This window comes from Physeter macrocephalus, chromosome 7, assembly GCF_002837175.3.
Source record: "Physeter macrocephalus isolate SW-GA chromosome 7, ASM283717v5, whole genome shotgun sequence".
In the NCBI taxonomy this organism is placed as follows: Eukaryota; Metazoa; Chordata; class Mammalia; order Artiodactyla; family Physeteridae; genus Physeter; species Physeter macrocephalus.
This window is the reverse complement of record NC_041220.1, coordinates 23,318,985-23,344,245: the sequence shown is the minus strand read 5'-3', so window position 1 is coordinate 23,344,245 and position 25,261 is coordinate 23,318,985. Positions and strand designations below refer to the sequence as shown.

The window sequence follows — 25,261 nt, the reverse complement described above, 5'->3', positions numbered from 1 at the left end:
CCCACCTGGAGGCTATTCTGTGCCCTTGATGCCCAGGACTGAGTATCCTTGCCCTGTCTCTCCCCATCTCTAGTATTAGGTACCTACCCAAGGACTACGGGCAGTTCAAAACGTTCACTGTTATAGTTTCAGAATATGTCATCGCCTGTATTTTAAAATCTCTTGGCCTCAGAGACCACACATAGCCCTTGGCGACCAGATTCTGTAGGGGTGTAAGCGTCCACACTGGCACAGGAGACAGGAAAAGCAGGGAGCACTGTATGTGTGGTATCAAAGAAGCGCTTTTACCTAGAAGACAACCGCTAAGTCAGCGTTCGTCTGTCTAGCCTCAGAATGCAGCAGGGATATTGAGTTGAAGTCCGTGCATCTTGATCTGTCTGGCTGGTGAAATTTTGAAGTCTGGGGAAATTGCATGAAGGCAGGAACGGTGTAATGTAATTTATGGAGGTAGTTCTCCTAAATTCATCAGCAGAAAGCACATCTGTGTACAGAGAAGCAAGGGTAAAAAGAGACGTTAGAAAGGAGCCAGTGAAGCTACAGGAGTGGCCGACATAAAGTCGAGTTCTTCTGTTGTTGCCTTTGAGGTTAAGTAATAAAAATGTCCCTTGACATAGCATTGTCTGGACCAGACTTTTGCCATTAAGCCCTAATTCACTCTAAATTGTCACTGACATGAGTGCTGTGGGGTTTTGTGGTGGTGGGTTAAATCTATGACTGAGGTTAAGAATAAAATATTTAGTTTATAGGAAACAAGAGTGCAATAATTATATTTCCAGGAAGGGCAGTATTTGATGAAATTATGCAGATTTTAATTCGGTAGTGAAAGAAAAGTATCTCTACAAAACTTTTTACTGAGTGTATCTTTCAGAAAATGTAGCTAGAAATAAAAGTTGGCAAATAGCATTTCAGCCTCTCTTTCCTTCTTGTTCCCCTTGTTTAGAAACAAAAATAAAAATGAACAAGTGTTTTCTGACTTATTTTTGGATGCTAATGGGATACAGTTGTTTGATACCTGGTAGAAACTTGACCTTCCCTTGCTTTCATCAAATAACAGAATAGACTATTGGCTCCTGAATCAGCCTCTTGGCTCTCCCAAACAAGATGAGTTTCTAATGTTTTGGGTTCTTGAAAAGCTCGACCGAAACCATGATTTCAACAGAACTTCCTTTCAGGAGGTCACTTTTTTAAAGATATTCAATCTTAGAAATATAATATTGAGTGAAAAAAATCAACTCCCTACTTAAAGTATGATACTCTTTTGATGAATTGCAAAGATAAGCAAAACTTTATAGATACATAGAGAAAGAGACAAGGTACTTTCAAATTCAGTATGTCTGCTCTTAAGGTAGAAGAAGCCTATAGGTCAGTGGTAAAGCCCAATCTAAATGCTGAAACAGATACTTGAAGGAGAATTTTCAGTAGGGAATGAGGTCCTAAGGATCCTTCTGGGTTAGTCTTTTCAGGTCATATCCAAAACCCAACATTCAACTAGAAGAACCTAAATGTGCACACAAAACAATTTATTGAATGAAACTGTGTTCCATGACTCGATACTTCATTACCACAAATGCCATAACTTCATTACTTAGTAAAGATAAAATTTGATGTACTATTACTTACCTGCAACACAGTGATTATAAAGGACAGGAAAAAAACTGAACACCATGTTTTTTATAGATCTATACACATGTAATAAAAGTGTTATATAAAAATGAAGAAAGTGATTTTAAAAAGGCTATTCAAGTGGCATTGTTGGGGGGATGGGGGCACAGATAAAGAGGAGGCCGTGGAAGTAAATATATCTTGGAAAATTTCTAAATTATTCCTTTAAAACAATAAGCCAGCCGAAGCATTGAGAATGAGTGTTAGATAAAGGAAGCACCATTCTTCCTAAGAAAGGAACAACCCCAATATTGGATGTGATGGATCTGTGATATTATAGGAGAAGAGAGGAAAGGCAGGGAATGTGGAGAGGGGGCGTCTATTAACAAGACATTGCTGAAATCGCTTTTGCTTGGTGAATAGGAAGCTTCCTGAGTATTGTTTGTGGAGATATGTCTATTGCGTCAATCTATTTCACGTAGGTTACTTATTTATAACTTTAAAGATAATTTAATATGTAAAACCTCCTCTGCTGAAATGTGGGTATTAATTTACAAGCATCATTTACTGCACTTATGGCTGATGGATTGTTATGAGTCAGAACTAATAAACTTGTAAGGATTCATAGAATATCAGTCGGGGGAAAAAAAAAAAAAAAAGTGTCTGTACGGTTGCCATGTAACTGCATCTGCCGGGAAGGCTGATGACAGGAGAGGACTGCTGGGCCCCATGTCTTGCTGAGGAAGGGGGGTGATGGGCAGTTGGGAGAGCAGTAACGTGGATGATGAATACCTTCTAATTGAGTGGATATTGGCAGCAGTATATTGACCAGGACATTAAGTGTCTGGCAAAGCGGAGAGCTTTTGCTGAACACGGTTACACCCGCATGGAAGTGCCCGTTCTATAGTGAGCCAGGTGATGCTAAGGAAACCGGGCTTTGTTGAAACAAACCAGGCACAAGATTCAACAAGCAGAAAATTGCTATAGGCCTCAGGGTTTATTTTCTCTCTGCAGATAAAGAATCTTGCACTCCATGTTATGTTCCAAAGTGGTGTTAGGGCAAAGAGGTTTAGAAAAACAACGGCGGCAGCCCACCAGGTTTCCTTGCCACGGAGGAAAGCACGCGGTATGAGTTGAGTTGGGTGTTTTCCCCAGCCCTTTGGAAGGTGAGGTCCCTTCTCTCCACATGCTCTTAAGTGAGGGGTAGGGAGAGCCACGTGGTTCATATTTGTCTCTGGATGGAGGTAGAAATAGGAGCCGAAGAGCCCCCGCTGACTTCCTCCCCCCTCTTTCCGAGAGTATGATGGGCGAGGAGGAGGAAGGTGAGGGGCCTCTGCCTTCTGATTAAGGGAGGCTGAACACCCAGTCCACGGTTGGCTTTTTTACATGTTAATCTGTATGTTCAGTTGAGAGAGGAGGATTTCTACATGCCTTTTCACACAGCCTGCCATCTCCTTTTTTGGTTTTTCTCCATTTCTTCCCTTCCTTCTCCCTCCCCAGCTCAACACATTCACACGCACACACACGCTCACAAACATGTTCACGACACACTCTCTCTCTCACTTCCTCTCTCTGGGTTTCCCCCTCCCTGCTTTGCTCCTGGTTTTCAAACAAAGCCCCAGGCTGACCTCAGGAAGTAGAAGGACTCTGGGTTAAGAGTTGCCTGTTACTGTAATTGTTTATTAGACCTGAAGTTTGATTGGCCAAATTGAATTAAATAAATATTTAGCAGGCAGAAGCTGTCCTGTCTGGGAACATCAAAGGACTGTGACAGACTCTACCACCGGCCCTGGCATCAGGCCCGACAGTACAGCGGCTACTGCTGGCTTTTACAGGCAGGACCCAGGCTGTAACCATCCCAGAAAAAGAGCCCTCTGTGGTTCTGTACAGATAATGACATATTATGTAATAACCTAAATGAGAAAAGAATTTGAAAAAGAATAGATACATGTATATGTATAACTGAATCACTTTGCTGAACACCTGGAACTAACACAACATTGTTAATCAACTAGACTCCAATATACAATAAAAATTTTCAGAAAATTCACATGTATAAGAAGGAAGGCTCTTCAATGTAAAATGTATTTTGTGTTGGATGTTTCTCCATCCTGCCCCCCCAGCCACAAACACACACCCCAGGGCCCCTTACTTTGCTCCTTTTAGGAAGATGTTTTGGGGTGTTTTAGTTAGTCTCTGGTGGTAAGCTACAGAATAAGGAACAGTGATACATTCATTTTACCTCAGAAGATAAAGAAGTTCACTCTAAGGAGGCTTATGGGCTGGGCCTGAGTGGAAAAAGCCAACAAGGAAATCTCTAGGGGCAACCCACGCCCTCAAGGGTCATGTGGTCTATCATCTGTCCTGTCTGTATACATATCTATTTCTCTCATTTGTTTTCCTCCCTCCCTCCCTCCTTTCTTTCCTTCTTTCCTCTCTCAACCTCTCTATCTCCTCAAAGTAATTTCTTTGCAACCCGATCTTCCCACATGGCTCACCCCAGCTCCTGGCCTCTCTCTGTGTTGCTGTCCTTTTGGCTCTGCTGCCACTGCTAACTGCATCTCTTTCTCTACATTCCCCGATATCTCCCAGAGTCAGAAGCTGATGGAGCAAGTTCATCTCTCAAGCCAGACTATGTCATACAGAGACAGCAGGCTTGCCTTGGATCAGGCGTTCCTCCTTGGTTCCATCAGCTATGACCAATGAAGCTACAAATTCTTGTAGAATTTGGTCGCTTCATTTAAAATGGAGATATGGGAGATCAACACTGCTGGTGAAAGTATTTGAAACTATCAATAGATTAGGTCTATGAGTATCACAGTATCTTTTCCAATAGTTTGTCCCTCATGCAAACCTACTTTTAGAGGGACTTTGGGTAACATTTTTCTAGAAATAAAGATTATTAGTTGACGATACTTGGAATTTGTGGTGATTTTAGTTTTTTGGTTGACATTTCCTTGGCCTAGCAGAGACTTGTTTGGAAAATAGTGTCTCGGCCCTCCATATCCGTGGCTCAGCGTCCGCAGATTCAAACAACAGTGGATCCTGTAGTCCTGTAGTACTTATTGAAAAAGATCCACGTGTAAGTGGACCCCTGCAGTTCAGCAGTTCAAACCCATTGTTCAAGGGTCTACTGTATTTCCATAGCACTTACCTATTAGGTATTATAAGTAATCTAGAGATGACTTAAAGCATACAGGAGGGGCTTACCTGGTGATGCAGTGGTTAAGAATCCGCCTGCCAATTCAGGGGACACGGGTTCGAGCCCTGGCCTGGGAGGATCCCACGTGCCGTGGAGCAACTAAGCCCGTGCGCCACAACTACTGAAGCCCTCGCGCCCTAGAGCCCATGCTCTGCAACAAGAGAAGCCACCGCGATGAGAAGCCTGCGCACCACAATGAAGAGTAGCCCCTGCTCACCGCAACTAGAGAAAGCCCGCGTGCGGCAACAAAGAACCAACGCAGCCAAAAATAAATAAATAAAATACATAAATTTTTTTTAAAAAGCATACAGGAGGATGTACGTAAGTTATATGCAAATACTACACCATTTTATTTAAGGGACTTGAGCATCTGTGGATTTTGGTATCCACAGGAGTTCTGGACAAATCCCCCATGAATATTGAGGGATGACTGTATAAATTAAGCAATGACAATTTAACCGTAGGGACAGAGGGTATATGGGAAATCTCTGTACCTCCCCCCTCAATTTTGCTCTGAACCTTAAAGTGCTCTAAAAAAATAAAATTAAAAAAAATTTTTTTTTAATCAAAGAAATTCAAGCATAGGAGAAAATTAGTGTCCTGATCGGAGAAATAAGAACAGAATACCTTTTATTTACATGATACTTTTCTTAAGTTTGGTCAAAGGAAGGCAGTCAAAAAAGCGCTATTCAGAGAATTAAGCAAATCAGGAAATTGTTTCTAAAGTACTTTTTTAAAGTTCTTTTCACTCTTCAGAAAGTGATTCCAGAAACAGGGATTACTGAAGGAGACTACATGGGAGGGTTGTTGATACTGTGAAGATGTTTAAGTAGGAGGAAGATAAAGGCCCCTGATGAAGAGAATGCCTTCCATTGACCTACACAAATATCCAGAACTTCAGTTTGGTAGAAAATAATTAGAGCAGGTACGGGGACATGCTCCAGAACATCGTATTCAAAAGTGATAATGTAATTAAATATTGCATGAAATAGCAAAACATAAAGTGGAAAACATTTTAATATGTCTCTGCAGTTCTAGGTGGTACAAGGTCCAAAGCAGAAATGGCAGATGAAACCCAGTCACGATCAAGTAGTGTCTTAGCCTGTTGGTGAATTTTAGTGCCAAGAATGACAGGCTTGCTCAGGGAAGAGGAACTTGAAGGCAGAACAGCAGGGCTTCATGGCTCCTGGAACTTGGTCATGGGTTAACGCTCTGCTACCACCAGCTTGAGATTCTTCATTTTTTAATCAAGGGGTCCTGCATTTTCATTTAGCACTGGGTCCTCCAAATTGCATAGTCGGTCTCACTGGAATTGGAGGCTCCTTCACAGCATCTTGGGACACAAGAACCATAACCTAAGTGATTCCAGGATAACAAAGGAAACATGGACTCATCTTCCAACTCTGCCACCTCACTTCTTTAGAGAACTAAAAGTGGAACCGTAGTTGCCCTTCTGACTGCTCCGGTCACACAGCCTACAACTGGGCAAGCCTTGAAAATTCCTCTAGCACTGACAAAGCTTTCAATTTCATAATTAGAAATCAAAAAAAATCATGGAATCAATTAGTAATATGATAACCTAAGCAATGAACATACTAACGTGTGGTTAATCAATGAACAGTGTAAAGGTCTAGTGTCCCATTACTCCCCATTTAAGCAGAAAAAGGGACTTAGAAGGACAGAGAAAAGGGAAAGTGACATGAAGGGGAGGAGGTTACGGTGGGGGGACGGGGACAGCGCACAGTGACGTGTCTTCACCGCTTTGCAGTTTTTGCCTTTAACTCTTCCTTACTGCTGTGTTTGAGTACCTGTAATTGACCCTCCAGTCCTGCCAACCCTGCTTGCCTTAACTGATAACGATGTCTTTTAATATGGCAATTTCGTAAGGAGGGAGCTTAATCCCTGCGGGAATGGCTGTTTCGTATCTTCAAAATGGCGAGACTGGCCTCTCCTCCCTTGCATCCTCAGACCGTCTTTGTACTAGTGAAGGTCCAGCGCAGGGTCTTCCTCCGCTCTGTCAACTCAGGGTATGAATTCGGGTCCACAGACTCTGCCTGGAAATGTGCTCTGGTGGGACAACTCTTTTGGTCACAGAGCTTTTCATGGGACGGGACAACATGGACTTCTCTCCTTCACTGTGACTCCTTTGATTCCACTAAGAATAGTAGGCCTCTGTCTTCCACCTGATTAAAAGGATCTCCATTTCTACTGGAAGAATGTCTGTTGTAGAAACCATTCCAGCAGCTTTACTCTGTGAGAGTCATTAGTGTAGGAGAGACACCTTGTCTAAGACAAGGCTTGAAGACCTTTCACCTGTACAACCAGGGGAAGCAGGAGCAGGCGATGGTGGATAGTGGATGCTGGCCCATCCCCACATGGTCACCTGGCTGGGGCCAGGCTGGGCATCCACGCCAGACTTCCTTACAGCCAATGGGTCTGCAGTTCCAAACTTCATCGGATCTAATAGCAGAAAAAGTACGTGCTCTCTTCCTCCACTTCTGTCTTCTCTGTTGCCCTATAGCATGATTAAGTGTCTAGCATCTTGCAAAACAAATGAACAAATTTAGCTCTTTCCTTTCTTCCTTAAAAAGAGCACAATTAACCGAGACTGTGGCATAACAACAGTTGACTCGTAGTTGCTTCTTGTGCCTGAAAGCCAAATATACGCCAGCAAACACAGCCTATGCCTGTATATTTTGTACTAATAAGTGCTGTCATGATTGTATAGACGCTAGTGTATTTAAGTTTCAGCTGTTCCCTGAGATAAACTATCACATCTGAATAGTGATACAACATTAATAGAGGAGTTGTGATGGTTTCATTCTAACTTCAGTGTTCTAGAACTCCCTGGTGACTAGAGTTACAATGGCTCTGTTTTACTAGCCTCCAAGTCATGATGGATAAAATGTGGGCAATTCTAGTCTAGAGAGTGCTAACTTTCCAACTTCAACGAAAATATCCCTCTGTGGTGATTAGTAATGCCAGTGGCTAACCAGCGTCATGGGCAAATGAAATTTCATTATCATCTAGAAATTTCATTTTGCTTTTTAATGCAGTTTTTTACTGTACTGGACCTTTAGCATTGCTGCTAGAAAGGAACAACACTGCTTGATATAACATTTGATTTTTCTCTCCTTTCCTGTCCACTCATAACAAAGCACCAAAATGATCACATGGAAGTGATCTACCTCAACCCTGCGTTTTGGAGGCCATTGGACAGTTTCCCATTATCTTGCTTATGTCATAGTCTCTAACTCAAATAGTTTTGTTTTTTTTTTTTTCTTTTTTTCTTTTTTTTTTGCGGTACGCGGGCCTCTCACTGTTGTGGCCTCTCCCGTTGCGGAGCACAGGCTCCGGACGCGCAGGCTCAGCGGCCATGGCTCACGGGCCCAGCCGCTCCGCGGCATGTGGGATCTTCCCGGACCGGGGCACGAACCCGTGTCCCCTGCATCCGCGGGCGGACTCTCAACCACTGCGCCACCAGGGAAGCCCTCGAATAGTTTTTTAATATACCTCCTTGGAATCTGGAAGTTACCTTTGACTCTTTCCTTACTCTCCTCATCTAATCTGTTGTCAAGTGTTGTGGATCGTGTTCACCATTGCTCCTCACATACGTCGCCTCCTCTCCGTAGCTGTCATTCTTGTTGCAGTTCAGACCATCCCTGGTCCCCTAACCTATATCAGTAGCTTCCAAACTGCTTTCTCTCCTGCATTGATCTTCTCTGGTCCACAGATTCCCCCCTCCCTTCTGAGTCCCACTGTGTCACTCCTAGTTGGTCTCTGCTTGCTCGCGAACTCTCAGGAGCTCTCCATCACCCGTGGACAGAGCCCAGATTCCACCATAGCCAGCTGTCGACGTGCTCTGTGATCCAGCTCCAGCCGCCATGCTGCCTTCATTGGCCTGGTCCCCCCCAGACACGGCTGCTCTTTTTCTACGCCTTGCCTCCACAGCCTCCTTCCAGTGCTTTCGATCGAGCTGTTTCCTCTTCCTGGACTGCTTTCCCCTAATCTTACCCTGCCCATCCTTAAAGATCCATAGCTTCTTCAGGAAGCCTTCCCTTATCCCTCCAATAGGAATGCATTTCTCCTTCCTCTTCACGCCCATCGCCACTTATTTGTTTCTCTTAACACTCCTTACTTTCTGTATTATTTTTATATATTTCCTAGTAGCCCATAAACTACCTGAAGGCAGGGTCTAAGAGTCATCCCTGTTCCATCCAGAGAGCTTTGTATGGGGCCTTAAACAAATACGGTACTGTCAATGAATATTTGCTAAATTATTAACTCCATTTCCAGTCTAATCAACGGATGGCTTTGGAGTTGATTATTAAATGAAACTATGTTTTAAGTTAAAAGAAAGTTACTATGGGCATCACACTGATGGAGAAAAAAGGTATCAATAAGGAGAGAGGAAGGCTAAAATGAACCCTATGGTGTTGGATCAGGATCAGAGTAGTAGCATAAACTACTATCTATGTACAAAGAGTGATACAGAAATATACATATATGTATATAAATGGGTTAATATACATACATATATTACCTAGCTCTATCTGCTGAGAAGGCCTAGAAACAAGAAGCTCACTCAACACCCATATCTTGTTTCTAAACACCATTCTGCAATAAAAGGAACCAAGCCTCCTTGGAGAAGCAGTTGTTTTTCAGGCCTCAGGCAGGGAAAACACAAAATGAACCTGGAACATCTTAACAGTGCCAGCAAATAAGGAAACAATCCCCTCAAAAGACAAGGGCTTGTCAAAAGAACACAGGAGTCGATGTAAATGTGTTCCTAGTGACCAAAGCTGGTACAACTTGGGCAAAAAAATAAAGATAGTACTGAATTTTAACCCATAGAATAAAATAAATATCCAGGAGTCCATGCTGATTAAAAAATATATATATACATGGGAGAAGTGACAGCTCTTCCTTAAGTAGAATTCCAGATAATAAATGTGGAAGGAAATTGGGAAACAGAATCACCCTTAGGCTAACACCACAGTAACGATTATTTCAGGCAGGAACCACAGATGGATGCTAAAATTAGTGGGTAACATTTGAGGAGAAACAGGATTCGTATAGTGTCAGCATATCCCCCTTAAGATACTTTGTTACTACACAGGGAAAGATGGTGAAACTTTACAGTGGAAAAACAAGCAGGCACTGTTCTAACCAAGTGATCGAGGCAAATACCACCAGTGATAAGCCATAATGACATCATGAACCCCTTGATATGATGCACTGAGAAGAACACAACGTCATTTTTGTAATATGCTTGCTAAAAAGGCATAAGTTCATTCAAGTCATGAAAATACATTAGGCAAACCCAAACTGAGGGACCTTCCACAGAATAACTGTTCAGTACTCTTCAAAAGTGTCAAGGCCAAGAAAGACATGGGAAGACGGAGGAATTGTTACAAACTGGAAAAGACTAAGGAGAGATAACAACTGGATGCAATGTGAGATCATCTTGGATAGGATCCTGCAACAGCAAAAGGAAAGTAGTGTAAAAAATGGTGAAATTCTAATAAGGTCTGTAGTTTAATTAACAATATGGTATGGATGTTAATTTCCTGTTCCTGATAATTATACTATGGTTAAGTAAGACATGAACATTAAGGAAAGCAACGTAAAGGATAAGAAGGGCTTTGTACTATTTTTGCAACTTTTCTGTAGGCCAAAAAATAGTTCAAAATTTAAAAAAAAAACTTTTTAAAGGAAGGCTATTAGTGATTAATACTGTAAACATTTCTTTAATCCAGAGAGGATCCAAACTACCTTTAAAGAAAGTTAAGCAGTCAAACATCCTTTGTATTCTTTCTAGTCATCATTCTTTTCCATGTCTTACATCTCTTGTTTCCACTTGTTTCTATATATATGGGTCTAACAGCCTGTGCAAAAAAGCTCTTTCCTTCTGGTCAGAAACTACAGAACATATGCCATCTCTGTATGTGGATGTTTGGGTTTTCCAGCTGACCGGGGCTCTGTCTGAAATCTCTTCTGACAACGTGATGCAGGCAGCAGCATTTTCTCCTTTGCCTGGACCTTCCCATCACCCTGGGAAGTTCTTTAGCTAGAGCAGAGGCTGCCCTCTTTGTTCCTGTGCTTTCTCCATCCTCCTGTTGCTTCTTGCATCGTGACTTGGTGGAGTGCTCAAGATGGCGCCAGTCCTAAGATGACCGGACTGGTACAATATTCACCTCCTTTGCCCTCTGTGCATTCTCCTTTTTCAGTGAACCAGTCGACATACTTTTTTTTCAAAACGTTTTATTTTGGAAATGTTCAAACATACAGAAAAATAGAGAGACTATAATAAACCCTTTGTGAACTTGTTCTTCACCAGACAGGTACCATTTCCAAGGGTCATCAATGGTCTCTATTCTGCATGCTGAGGATGAAGGTGACAGCACTGGCTCCAGTTCTTACACTTCATTCATACTTATTTTTATACTCTTAGTTTAGGGACAATGCCTTGTTTCTTGGCCACTTTATCTTATCAGTAGGAGCAACTGCTCCAGTGAGGGTTCCCCAAAGTCCTCTCTCCCACCCCTTTGCACAATGCAGATTGAGGTCATTTCTGCGGTGGCTAATGAAAGAGGGACCTCTTTAAACGTTTGCTTAGGGGCCCAAATTTAATTTATGCTTTTACTCTAATCTTAAAGACATTTTTTGCTCTAAAGTCTGATCCTTCTAACAGAAGCTGAAATCGTGTTTTGCTGATTGTGTGACTAAACCCTGAAGGAAAAAGGGTAATGAAAGGTCACCAAACCAGAGTTCTTCCAGTTGTTAACCTGGGTTTTTCCATCAACAGTAACTCAGGTTTAGGAATCTCAGGTTTTATCCCTAACAAAGCATTCCAGCAATTTTTGGTCATCAGAAAGTGATTATCTAAATGGATACTGAAATGAGATGAATAAGATGCTCATTTCCTGAGGGTAAGAGAGATTTTCACGTCTGTATCCCAGTAGGACACCAAAGCGTGAAAGCCACACCTCTTTGAGAGAAGTCGTATTTGGGAGTGAAACCTGCCAGATGATGAAAGTATACTTTGTGATAACTGACTTCAGTGATTTTCATAATCATCTAACAATTTTACAATAGGGTATGATTTTTATTTCATGGTGGTGAGAAGGAATGCCATTTCTTGGTTCGGGATAACAGAATTAGGATGCTTACGTGGAGAGAAAATTTCATGTGTCACAAATTAGAAAAAAAAGTGAAAACATTTTTATGTAAGTGACATAAAAGTAGAGATCTCAGAGATGGATCTTTATATATTTTAAGTTAAAATAGCCTCTTTATGTACACACAAAGAAGCAATCAAAAGAAGAGGAATATCTTTGTCCACCTGTGACTGTTGCCTCTACTTTGATCATCTCCGACTTGCTATTAACAGCGTGTTCTCTTTTACCAGACTTCTCCATCTTTGCAGTAGAATGTCTTTCTGAGATTTTAGTACAATTCCGCTGCTATCTCTGGATGAGAGTGACATGGGAGCCCAGAGATTTTGTGAGTTTCTGTGTCTGGGGAGAGATAAAGAGAGTAAGTTGAAGTCGTCTGGGGCCAGTATCACTTTTTTTGATTCCATGGTGATATTCAAACACTAAGAAGAAAAAGTAAATTAAAATGTAATGTTTCTGCTGAGTGGAGATGGAAGAGAGTTCATGTCTTGTTGAGAAACAGATCTAGCATTCCTAGAGACAGTAGATTCTGGAAATGTAGCAAGGTGGTGTCTCAAGACAGGGTTATAAGCGAGTCTCCTAATATATTGGTCTATCATCTTTTGCAGGGCTCTTCTTTCTTCATAAAGGGAGGTAGTAATCAACTACCAAGCCAAAGAAACTAAGCAGCTGACCTATAACCAACAACAGGGTCAGTAACTTAGGACCCTGTGAGTTTCAAAAAAGTTACCTACGTTTTAATAAACGAGGGAAGCATCTAAATAGTTTTAGAAAGCTTTTCGTCATAAATGTTTCAAATCTTTAAAAATTATTTTGGCACTTAAAAGATGTAGCCTCAGTGTGCGTGTGTGTGTGTGTGTGTGTGTGTGTGTGTGTGTGTGTGTATCTTAAATGAAATACTTCATTCCCCGAAGTGCAGGATAAGCAAGGCACTTACTATAATTTTCAGAAGGGTTTTACCATAGTGCACTCACCGGTATTTCCAGGCCTGAGACGATGAGGCAATTCCGTGAGTGTTAAGTCAGGAAACCAAGGAGAACACAAAGAACCAAATACACCATCCCTTGCTTATGTAAGCAGTAGCACTTGACCTGACGTCAGCAGTTACGGACACTGAAAGCTACTGTCCTCGTGAGTTGCCATGACTGTTCCCAGAAAGGCGGAGGTACAGGAGTGCGTGCCTCCCTGCAGGCGGGGCCGTGCAGCCACGCTGCTCGCCCGGTGGAGCTTCGCTGCCCGGTTCCCCACCACCTGGTGCCTGCGGTGTGGGAGCCGGAGTTTTTTCTACAGCAGGTGCAGCGAGTAACAAAAAGGCAAGTCAGGGGTGCAAGGCCAGGTCCTCTGTTGTTCTGGGGACTCGGTGTATGCTGGTCTGGAGGCTCCACAAACATGCTTGCAGATTGACTACTTTGCGGCGTTAATTACCTTTCTGGAACCCTATCGTGGGCAGAGCTCACGTGGGCCGCTGACGGCCTTTGCACTCCGGCGCCATCCGCCTTGAAGGGAGAGCTTTATCCTTAGGCCCACTGGATCGGGGGCTGCTGCAGTCCAACGCTGACAGCAGCTCTGCTCCATCTTGGCTGTGTCCCTTGTAACAGGAACCTCGGGGAAGAGACAGGGATTTGGCAAAACTGCTGGCAAATGGACGGCGCCCCAGTGAGCGCCGTGCGTAGCGTTCCTTAGCGTTGCCAGACGCCCACCGCTGCCTTCTCCCGCTTCCTCGGGAAACAAGGGCCACTGCGGGGCAGATTTTAAAGTGAAAAACAGAGAAAAGTAAAAGAAACCGAAGCCCAGAACTTAAAAATAGAGGGTTTCCCAAAACTTTTGCTTCTTGAGTGAGAAATAAATTTAAATCTTATGTCTGATTCCCCTGATCTTTCCGACTTAGCTGCGGCAGAAAACCAATCCGTTGCCTTATCGACTGGGATCACTAGCCTGAGGTTAGGGACCCACCGTCCTCTCTGAAGCAGGCCTGCCTTCTCTCTGCTGCTGTATTATCCCTCTGTCATTTTTGCCCTCGTGATCTCTATTGCCTTTGATATGGTAATGCTCTTGCACAAGAAAAGCCTTTTTTTTTTTTTCTTAATATGAGTGCTTAAGGAATTAAAGGTGAGTGAGAGGTGGAGGGTGTTAAGGATGGCAGTTTGTCATTAAAAAATAAATAAGTATACCCCTTGGAATAAAAAAGAAGACAGGAAGATAGAGGGAAGCCAAGTGGGAGGACAGGCAGGTGTCTCTGGGCGGCGGAGGCAGGAGCCGGGGTTCCTGGCAGGCTGGCTCACGGCCTTTAGCGTTGCATACGTGCTCCCCGGCCCCTTATTGATTTCCCTCTGCTCTCCAAAGACCTGGCTGCAGTTAAGCCTTGTGTCCTCCACGTGATGCTGAGCCGAATCAGATTTTCCTTTTAGTTGTTCGATCAAATTTTCCTTCCTAGAGCTTCGAAGGCACACTTGGGACCATCTAGTAATTGCCTCCCCGCACTGAACTGCTGATACCTTTATTGGATTGGCATAGGGTTTCAGAGGACTGTGTTTAACATGCAGCGAGCCGCAGCAATGCAAACAGCCCCAGTGTTTAAACAAGCATCCATTAGGCCAGGAAACAAGGCGGTGCCAGCCCATTTGGTGCTCTGTAGTGCTGGCCACTTGAGGTGCGCAGGGCAGCCGGGGCGCTGGAGCGGGAGAGGGCAGGCGGGGAGGGGAGGCGGAGGAATCGCAGTGTCAGAGAAGGAGCAGATTCTCTGCGGAAGAGGGGGTGCGGGGTCGGAGTGGGGGGAGGGATATGTGGCTGGGGACATGTGCAAAGCTCATTCATATCTCATTATGTTAGAACTGCAATCTCCCCGCAGACAGGCGTTAACATTTGCGGTGCCAGAGAAAGAGCTGTGGGAAAGCAGCATTGACCACCCACCCCCTTTTTTTTGCAAGCCCCAGCAAGCTCCACACACTTGTTTTGCACCGAGGGAGTGGTGGTGTTGAATTTGTGAGGGAAGGATGCGAGCGAACCCCTAAGGAGCGATAGGGACCAATGCAGTACAGTGAACTGAGACGGAAAACTGTAGAGTTTGTAAATAACAAAGTGACCCGATTTCCAAGGTGCCGGCAAGTGATGGAGAGGGAGGAGCGTTGACCGGAAGCCAGGAAAGGGAGACAGTGGGTCTCAAGTATGAGCCATCCTAGAGCCTGGGTGTGTGCAATGGTAGACAGACATGCTCCAGATTCAGACGCAGGCCTGCCAGAGAGTGTGGCACTTGTCCCCTGAGTTTGCCCAGGGCTCCCCGGGATCAACCAAGGTAGCATAAGGCAGAGAGGAGACCAATGAGGAGTAACGAGAAGAGAAGAGGGCAGGGGATTCAGCCTGTGGGATGCGGGAGGCTGTATTCTCATCTGCTGCCGCCTGCCCTTATTGGTGTGAGGGGAGCAAAGGGAAGGTGATAAAGCAGATAGAAAGAAGGTTCTGTGTGTGCGTGTTGGGGGGCGGGGCGGGAAGGGGAGGTTTTGCTTTCTTCAGATCCGACCTGGCTGGGCCCAAACCCTTCCAGGCTTCACCCCAGGGATTAAATCCCCGTGTGCCATAGCTCTGTAGCTCTGGCCGGAGCTGGACCCTGCACCTCACTCACCCCCGGCAGTAACCCCAGGGGCTCCAGCACTGAGACAGCGGCCTCATGGGAGGAAAAGTTGGAGCCATGTTCTGTAGAAACTACAACTTTCCTGCAGACACTTAATCCTGCTCTGTTAAAGGATCAGGTGTTTCTTTCTGCCCTGAACGCTTACGTGTCCTCTATCCAGAGTGAAAGGTGGGTGATAGCCACTCTAGCAAAGTTACACAACAGAATGGACCAAAACACAACGGTGTGTGGATTTTGTATCATGAAGGCCCCTTAAGGTAATCCATGTTCCAGTCCTTTGAGAATACCCCATTTCTGCCTTTCCGTTTTGTTTGTTTTGTTCTTATTTCTACCTTAGAATTTTCTTTCTGTGAACGTCCAGCATTCGGGTTCTGTTTCTAGCATAAGTGGACACGGACACACCCAGAGGTCCACAGGCACGTCGCACATGGACATTCAGCCCACGTTCTGGAAGCAGTGAGCAGGTAAAGAAGCACGTAGCCTTGATGGATGTCCTATGAAGTGACAGGGCCGTCTTCAAGTATGGTTTGTGAAGACCTTTATGGTCACACTTTGTTCTGACTTAACACAATATTCCATAAAAATATGGCTTGTCCATTCACGTACAGAAAGGAAAAAGAGTTGATTTCATCATTGAAAGCCATTTGTATTCCTTTTGGAAAAAAGAAAAAACAAAACCAGAGTCCTGTTGGCCAGTAGCTTGTTATGTACAACGGTGCCTGTAATGAACATCTAAAAATAAATGTATTTGATCGTCACAACCAGGTTTATTTAGGTTAGAAATACAGTTATGGCTATAAATGCTTCTGAGGAACATTAAACAAGGCTTTTTACAGTGTGGCCTCTATAGTAAAAATAGTCACATTCAGCCTCTGTGTCTTAAAATCTATTATTCTTTTGACTATGCAGCTTTGACAAATCAAGCAAGAGTCATAAGAACAGAGCTAGGAAATAGTTCAATTGCTATACTTTCATAGCCATATATAAGAAAAAAGATGCCTTATGCTGTTTACATGTTGACTTTCCCAAGCTTGATTCCATTAAAAAATAAAGCAGGACAGAAAATGAAGAATTGTTACAAACAGTAGACTACTTCTAGACTTAACTTCTGTATGTAACCACGGCAGGTCCCTATTGTGGGATGTATGACATCCCACAAGATCTTGCCTGTTTTAGACTCACAAACTTAGAGAATGAACTTATGGTTACCTGGGGGGGGGGGGAAGGGGAGGGGGGAGGGATAGACTGGGAGTTTGGGATTGACATGTACACACTGCTATATTTAAAATAAAATGCGTTTCCATGAAAAAAATAAATTTAAAAAGAGTAGAATAAGCATTAAACACTTAAAAAAATTTTTTGCCTGTTTTTCCTGGGCTGCTCCTGTCCCTCGATCCTTTTCAGTGGCCTGAACAAGACCCTCACAGATTTGTGTTCTTCACCGTGTCATTTCCCAGCATCTAAACTTTTCCATCTTAGATTCTTCTGCTTTCCTTTCTAGGAAAGAGAATGGAAGTTAAGTTTCATCCAAACTTTCTACCTAACCAAAAAATTATGACATCCAAATTGCCCATTTGAGGAGAGAAGGAGAGTGAGATAGCAGAATTACAGTTCAAAGTAAAATGGGATTTCAATTTCCATTAAAAAGAAAAAGTGAATTCCTAGCTCTTTCAGGCTTTTGCCGTGAATAAAAACTTAAAGTGAAATATCAGAAAATCAAGGATGAGATGGAACCTAAAGAGATGTTTCCTTCCCTTTTCATCCCCCTTCTTCAATGGAGACCATATCTAAATCATCCCAGATGGCTGTTCTATTTTTAAAGATCTCCAGAAAAGGAGATTCTGCCACCTCCTCAGTAACCCATTCCAGCATCTCTTGTTCCTCTCAGCCAGAATACTTTTTTTCTGAGAGCCCTAGGAGGAAGAGGAGATAGGCTATCCTAGGTTTAGGGACTTGGGCTAGTCCTTTCTAGGATTTTACCCCTCAGTGGGCACTCCGAGGCATGGGTAATGTCTTTCTTCAGTAAAAAAGGTTGTTTTTCTCTAATCTTTAGCTTTATATTAGTGAGCTTCTTGGGGGCCCATGGAAAATCCTCTAGAGGGCCTGCTGTTTACACAGCCCTGCCCTAGGTAAGAGGACGGGCAGCAAGGAAGTGTATTCATTTCCGTCTAAGAGAAGAACAAGGTCACGCACAGCTGCAGAGCTGACCATCTGTACTGGACAGACTTGTTCATGCACTCACTCACTCACTCTTTCATTCTTTCATTCGGGAAATACTAACTGACCTCAACCGTGGGCCAGTCCCTGTGCTAGACACAGGCCACAGACACATCAGTCAGCAACGTGGACTAGGTCCTTCTCACCAGTGAGCTACACTTGGATGGGGGAAGAATACCAAGTCAAAAGTAAGAAGCATAATGGTTATAAATTGTGATAAGGGGTGTGAAGGAAATAAAACAGCGATGTGCTCGAGCATAGGTGGGGTGAGGCTAACTGAGACAGCATGGCCAGGGAGTTGATACTTGCGCTGAAACCTGAAGGATGACCAGGAGCTAGGAGGAGCAGGTTCAAGGCAGAGGGGAAGCAGGTGCAGATGCAGAGGAGGAGAAGAGCAGGAGGAGAGGCCCGTGTGGCCAGAGCGCAGTGGAGGAGGGAGCCTGGCCTGACATGGGCTTGGAGACACCATGTCATCCAGCGATTCCAGGCCATGAGGGGGACTTTAAGAGAATGGGAATCGATAGAAGGACCTTAGGCAGCAAGACATGCTCTGATGAATGGTTTTAAGCGATTCCTCTGGTTGCTCGTGGAGAATAGATTGGAGAGACCGTAGGATGAGAAGCAAGGTTAACCGGTTAGGTGGAGAGCACGAGAGGCCCGGGGAGAGGCGAGGGTGGGGTGAAGGCTGCTGGGGGCCGGGGAGACTCAGACAAGGAGGTAGATGGGCGGAGGGTGTGCTGAAAACACAGACGCTGCATCCAGGCATAGGTTTGCTCCATTTTAAGGCAACAGAATACATAGAAATCAAAAGTTTTGAAGAAGTAATTATCCCCTTTATAAAATGATTCACCACAAGGATCTATTACATGAAGTAAGGGAAGGAACGTGTGTATGTGTCTTTGACTATAAATTTTAATAAGAGATATAAAATCTTAATAGACAGATCAAGGAATTCGAAGGAACCGTAGAGGTCATTTTCCCCTACCTTCCACCCAATGAAGAATCCCTTTTACAAATCCCCGGCAGATGAACAGGCAGCTCGGTATGAAAACTCAAGGGACGGGAAGCTCAATAGGCTCACAGTGAAGCCCTTTCTATTTGCAAAAGTTCCTCCTTATAGAGAGGCTGGATTCTTTCTCCCCATAATTTCCAACCCTTGATCTTAGTTCCATATTCTGGAGCTACATTAGATTAAATCTAACCCATTTCCTACATAGCAATGGTCAGCTATTTAAAGAGGAGCTCTGGGATTCCTACTCCCCAGTTCTTCTCTTTCTCCAGCAAAATATACTTGGCTCCTTCATCTGTTTCTCACGTGATATGGTTTCTGGGGCCTTCTGTGCCCTGGTTATACCCTCTTGCTGCCTGATGAGAATGAAGACCCAGAACCAAGCCCAGCCTTCCAGCTGCCATGAGTGTAGAACATACACAGTCCCCCTGGATCTGGAGAGTGTACATTCATTACTGTAACCTGGAATTACAAAAACACATGGCTTTGAACTTCGAGGAAATCAGGGCTGCTTATAAAACAGGTTCCACCCAACCTGATCTGTTACTGCTAGCCCGTAGGAGAGCTGTTGTTACACTTTCTTTTTTTTTTTTTTCTTTGTAAGCGGTAGAGTTTTATACAAATATAAAGTTATGCACCTTCAAAGCTATCACGCCAATAAGATACACTCAATTAAACAAAACATCTTCAAAAAATGTTTAACAATGTATAAATACAATCACAAAATAATCTATCTGCCAATTAAAACAAAATTTACAGTACCTACAACAGAATTTACAGATGCCTACAATAGTTTGCGGATTGTTACCTACATTGTTTTAAGAAATACCATTAATACAAATACATGATTTACAATATCCTCATTATAGCAAGAAAAAAAATAGATTCGTAAAATAAAACGTCTTTTAGGCATTTACAATGCCAGGTATTTAAATGATTATTCTCACTATGACATAAGAATAATACTCTTTTAGTGGTAAAAGATAGATTTCATTAGGCCAAGGACCACTGAAGAGCTTCTGGAAGGTTCCAAAGTAAAATCTGGCTATGTTTCCCCAAAAGTAAATAGAACAGCAGTAATGCCTACGTATCCCATGAACATAAACTATGAAAATTCCTTTTATATTAGCTGGGCCTTAAGTACGTGACTCATTACAAATAAAAATAAACAAAATTTTAGAAACTAGTTAACACCAATAGCCCAAATTTGGTTTTTACCTGCCTGTAAACGCCTAGGATAAGAAGTTTCATCATGAAGTATATATTAAGTGTAAAATTAAAATTTAAAATTTCTAACTCTATATATAAGCCAAAGTGCTCACTCTTACCATGGAAGCAAAATCTAAAATAATCTACAGAAATAGTATGTACACACAGAGAGTTTTGAGGTAGACTAGGAACATCCTTCTTGTTCTGTGGATCAAAATGCAAAGGTCTCCATTCCATACGGGCATGAACACAAACACTTTTGTTAATTTAACACATGGATCTTACACGACTATGTGCATACACATACGTACACCATGAACCAAATGTTAACAATGTTTCTAGCTACACGACACCTTCAAGCCCCATATGCTAGAAAGCAAAACCTTAATATGAAAACTCCTTATCCTTTTTTTTTTTTAAAGTAAACTTTAAAATGGAAAAACAAACCCAACACTCCTCTTTGCAATAGGTACTGAGTTCTAAAGGTTCAGAGTCAAGACCCCCTTCAGTTGTTCCCAATGGAAAGAACACGCAGCCTCCCTCACTCTCTTCAGGAGGTCTGATCGTCTCCAGTGGTTTGTCTTAAAAACTGCTTTCCAAGGTACGATGTAGTCATGCTGGTTAAATTCTTCCTGCTGTCCACTTTGCACCTGATGTAGCCATACAGGTTGGCCCCTTGCAGCACCACACCCATGATAACCACCACCAACCACTTCACTCTGAAGGAGAAGAGGGCACTAAAGGCAAATATGACCCATAGCACTGGACAGGCAATGAGTCCTAACCAGAAGATTCTTGATTCAGCCTCTGAAACAGTTTTACTGTCTTGAGGAGAGGCCTTCCTGGGCTCAAACACCCAATGGCTTTTTCCATCTTCATCAATATGATTCCACCAGTGCAGGCCAACCATTAGTCTACCTGTGACATTCCTGACTGCCCTAAAGTCACATGACAACAACAAGATAATTGTCACCATACAGGCAATAAAGCTGCCGCTGAACACTTCACAGAGAAGATAGACTATAATTGCACTGACTCGAAAGAATAAATGGAAAAATGATGCCACTGGGTGTCGGATTTTGGATTTTTTTGGTCTACTAGTTGTCTCCTCTTCTGCATCAAACAGTGAAACATCTTCAATGTCATCATTTCTGTCCTGCTGCAACATGGCGGCCCGCGCCAGCCTGTTGTTACACTTTTGGAGGATCATGAACCACACTGAGAATCTGATGAAAGCTTTAGATCCTCTCTCCTGAAGAAAAAGGGCATACAACCACAAAATTCTGCATATAATTCTTAGGGATCCTTAGAGATCCTAAAATCCATTTTTATGTAAACCTCAAGTTAAAAAATCAGCAGTATTCATGTTGTGGAACCCTGGTTCTGTCATCTGAAACTGTATATTTGCATTATCTTTATACTTGATGACAATATTGAACAGGGCGATAAGGAACACCCACTTGGAAATCCCTACAGGTCATTACGGAATCATTAGTGGAAGAGGAAAGTTACAGGAAGTCTTCAAGTGGCATTGTTGGATACGTTGCTTATGTTACCTCATTTAGTGTATACAGTCGTCTTCTGAACTAGAGAATATTAGCCCTGTCTATGAGGAAAGTGAAATTGAAGTGAAGGATATCAGTAAAGAAACATAGAGAGAATTACAGAGATCCAGGTGAAGGCAGTGTCAGTATAATGTGAGTTTTTACAGCTCCAGAGATGAACCATGGTTGATGAGCAAGTTTGGTTTCCTGGGAAATGCGTTCTTGTGTTGGTGCCTCTGTAGAGATGTCCCTGGAGAGTGGTCGTCAATGTGATCGGTCATTTCCGTGGCCTACCTGGGCGGCATGCCATGCTCTTTAGGATCAGACCGGGGTTGGGTTAGTGGCCAGTATGTATCTCTATCTGAGCAATTCAGACAGCTGCAGAACTGTTCTGAGAACATCTGAAAGAACTGCAGCCCTTGCAGGAAATCCCCTTTCAGATAGTACTTCCTTATGTGCCAGCCGCCCACTGCATAGAAAGAGCAGTTCTGAAGATGCTGCCCCTCTTTCCCTATTTCATTTGAGAGCCACACTCATTTCAGAATAGTTTGGAAATCAGAAACGCATTCCATTCACAAGTGGAGAGGCATGTAACTAACGGAAAGCATAGGCTTTGGAATTCAAGTCTCAACTCCCTCACGTGAGCTGTGTGACCCCGGGCAATCTGTTTCATCTCCCGGAGCCCTAGTTTCCTCATTTGGATAAATGATGTTTATTACTTTGCAGGGTCGATGTGGGAATTGAGAGAAAAGATTTGGGATTTGGCTGGCATAGAATGGATACACGATGAATGTTTGCTACTTGCTGGTAACTTGGAGGAGGGCTTAAATTGTTGGGGCCCGTCTGGGTAACAGTAGGTTTGGTTCAGCAATACCATCAGGCTTACCCTGGTTTGGACCTGGATCCCTGAGCCATTCCAGAGGAATTCCTGTCCCCGTACGCACCCCTCATCACCATCAAAATTTTGCTTAAGATGAAGAGGCAGTGTTCAGCATAAACCCATCCCCCATGTGAGGTGCCGTGTCACAGGGGCGTTTAGAGGACTCCCCAATACTACTTAGTCCCCAGCCTCTCAAGGATACCGGATGTCGTGGTACCTTGGGTGTGCACGCGCACACACACATACACATCTCTGAGATGAAGCAGTATGTGAATTTTCGCAGCTAGCAGACCTCCGTGGTAGTTCACGCGGACATTTCTGAGCGAATCCTTGGTTCCACGGTAGTAAAAGCAGAGCTGAATACTGGGTAGGGCTAGTACTGCTTATGGAAGTTCTCTGAGACTCTATCTAAAAGTCAAGTTTAAATATAGAGATGGGGCTAGCTAACCTCATCATTCTGTGAGTCATTAGATGTGAGCTAGACTTGGTCATCTCCCTTTGCTCATAAGGAAACCGGCTTAATTAACTGAAGGAAATTAACTTGAATCATTTTGCAGCATGAATCTGTTTCCCAAGAGGGGCTGAATTCTTCCCTTCCTGTGAGCTGATGCTCATTCAGCAGTCAATTCAAGAGGCTGTGTTGGCGCGCGCTGTTGCTGCCAGCTGACAGATGTAGTATTTTCCTGATCAAGCTCCCAAGCCTTTCTCCTTGCCCCTTTGAACAACCGAGCACAGAGTAATAAACTACTTAGAATGATTTTGCAACATGGGAGTCATTTGCTTGTCTTTGTATTGTGGGAGTCAAATGCCTATTCTCGGTAAATATAAGCCTCCCAATTGACTTAAGGTAATTGAATGATTTTAGATTTATTGTGTATATACTTTTCTCCATAGCCTCTGATTCTAAGCAGGCATAAAATCACATCAGGAAAACCTGAGTTTGGATATTTGAGTTGTTTCATCTGAGTTAAAACCAAAATATGTAGAAATTGGGTTATCAATTCCAAACTTGGATTACTTTGTGAAACCTCACGTTTCCAGTGGAGCTGAACGTGATGTCTTTCTTCGGATGTTACTCTGGGGCGATTCTGCAAAGGACAAGGAGGGAAAGAGGTTTTTGACTCTATTCCAGGTTGTTTTGTTTTCCTTTTTAACTGATTTTTACACAGTATATGATTTTCTTTCCCAATTTGTTTTGAATTCCTCTCGTCTAGCCCCAGGTGTTTGTTGTGGTTGGGCCTGGTACAGTTTGCTTAGGCGTTTTGCTGTGTTCTTTCCTTTCCCCGCCCTTCGTTTAAAGGAGGTCTAAGCTCACAGAGTAGCTATATTTCTAGAGAGACCTGCCACCTTTACAGGCTTTACTGTGGTCATTTTCTTTTTCTTTTTTTCCCTCTCTCCACAGTATGGTTCTTTGTGAATTAAAATCAAGGTTCCTGGAGCTAGAGGTAGGAACAGGGCATGGGAAGCCTGGCCACATTATAATGAGTAATAATCATGACTGTCTCTCTCTGCTGTCAGCTCTTCCAGACCGCTCACGTCCGATTCATCTTTGTATCCCCAGCTTCTCGTGTGGCGCCTGGTGCATAAATGATGCTCAGTGAGTGTGTGTTGAAGGAACAACCTAATTTTTGCAAATCCCTCTACAGTTTATAAAGATACTCCACATAGCAACGGGGTGATTGTTTTCAAGACTTCAACAAAAAACCATTTCCTCCCTCATTTCATTAGGATTGTGAAATTGCTTTGGAATTTTGGAACAGTGATACTTTTACTGTGTGCATTTCATGACAAGCCAGAGTCTAATTGCTTTTTTTTTTTTTTCTTAATGCAAGGGGCTGTGGAAGGGAGCGAGACAGGAGGGAAAGAGTTTGTTAACTGGATACATTTCTTGTCAAGAAATTTAAAGCTTGAGATATTTCTGGATTGTTTTTCTTTATAACTGCAGTTTACAGCTCTTTTCTTCCTCTTTTACTAGGATGTAGGTGAATTTTAACAAAAGTAAGAGGTACATTTTCAAGGGAGGAAGACAAGTAGGCAGCAGGGGAAAGACTTTGTTTTTATGACTTGTGTCTTGACTTGGCAAACACCCAAGGTTATCCTGCTCAAGCAAATAATCCACATCGCCTCCACGTCAGCCATGGCCGAGCTCCCCTTACGAGGTGCGCCAGACAGACTCTTCTGTTGGGACATTTGAAGGATTTCAACCCTTGTCTTGTGCTGCAGTCAGTGGCAGTGCTGCCCCTACAGCCGTCAGCGCTCACAACCACTGTACATCCGCCTCTGGCATAGACTCACCCAGGATTCATAATCAAGCAGCTTTTTCTTTTCTTTTTTGAATTGAAGTATAGTTGATTTACAATGTTGTACTAATTTCTGCTGTGCAGCAAAGTGATTCAGTTATACATATATATATATATATATTCTTTTTTTAATATTCTTTTCCAGTATGGTTTATCACCGGATATTGAATATAGTTCCCTGTGCTAGACAGTAGGACCTCGTTTATCCATCCTATATATATAATAGCTTACATCCACTAACCCCAAACTCCCACTCCATCCCTCCCCACCGACCTCCCCCTTGGCAACCACAAGTCTGTTCTCTATGTCTGTGAGTCTGTTTCTGCTTTGTAGATAGGTTCATTTGTGTCATATTTTAGATTCCACATATAAGTGATATCATATGGTATTTGTCTTTCTCTTTCTGACTTACTTCACTTAGTATGATAATATTCTAGTTGCATCCATGTTGCTGCAAATGGCAGTATTTCATTCTTTTTTATGGCTGAGTAG

At 43.1% G+C, this 25,261-nt stretch overlaps 2 protein-coding genes across 4 annotated transcripts in view; one reads left to right on the top strand and one right to left on the bottom strand.

Annotated features, from left to right (window-relative positions):
- MAML3 (mastermind like transcriptional coactivator 3) overlaps positions 1-25,261 on the top strand; it is a 620,107-nt gene that overhangs the window by 395,392 nt on the left and 199,454 nt on the right. The window lies entirely within an intron of this gene.
- LOC102986582 (Golgi apparatus membrane protein TVP23 homolog B-like) lies at positions 20,452-21,215 on the bottom strand. The gene has a single exon (XM_055085892.1). The coding sequence runs from the start codon at positions 21,211-21,213 to the stop codon at positions 20,596-20,598; it is 618 nt and encodes a 205-aa protein (XP_054941867.1). The 5' UTR covers positions 21,214-21,215; the 3' UTR covers positions 20,452-20,595.

Excerpts from the sequence above, each read along its gene's own strand:
- LOC102986582 (XM_055085892.1), bottom strand. The coding sequence starts at position 21,213 with ATGTTGCAGCAGGACAGAAATGATGACATTGAAGATGTTTCACTGTTT.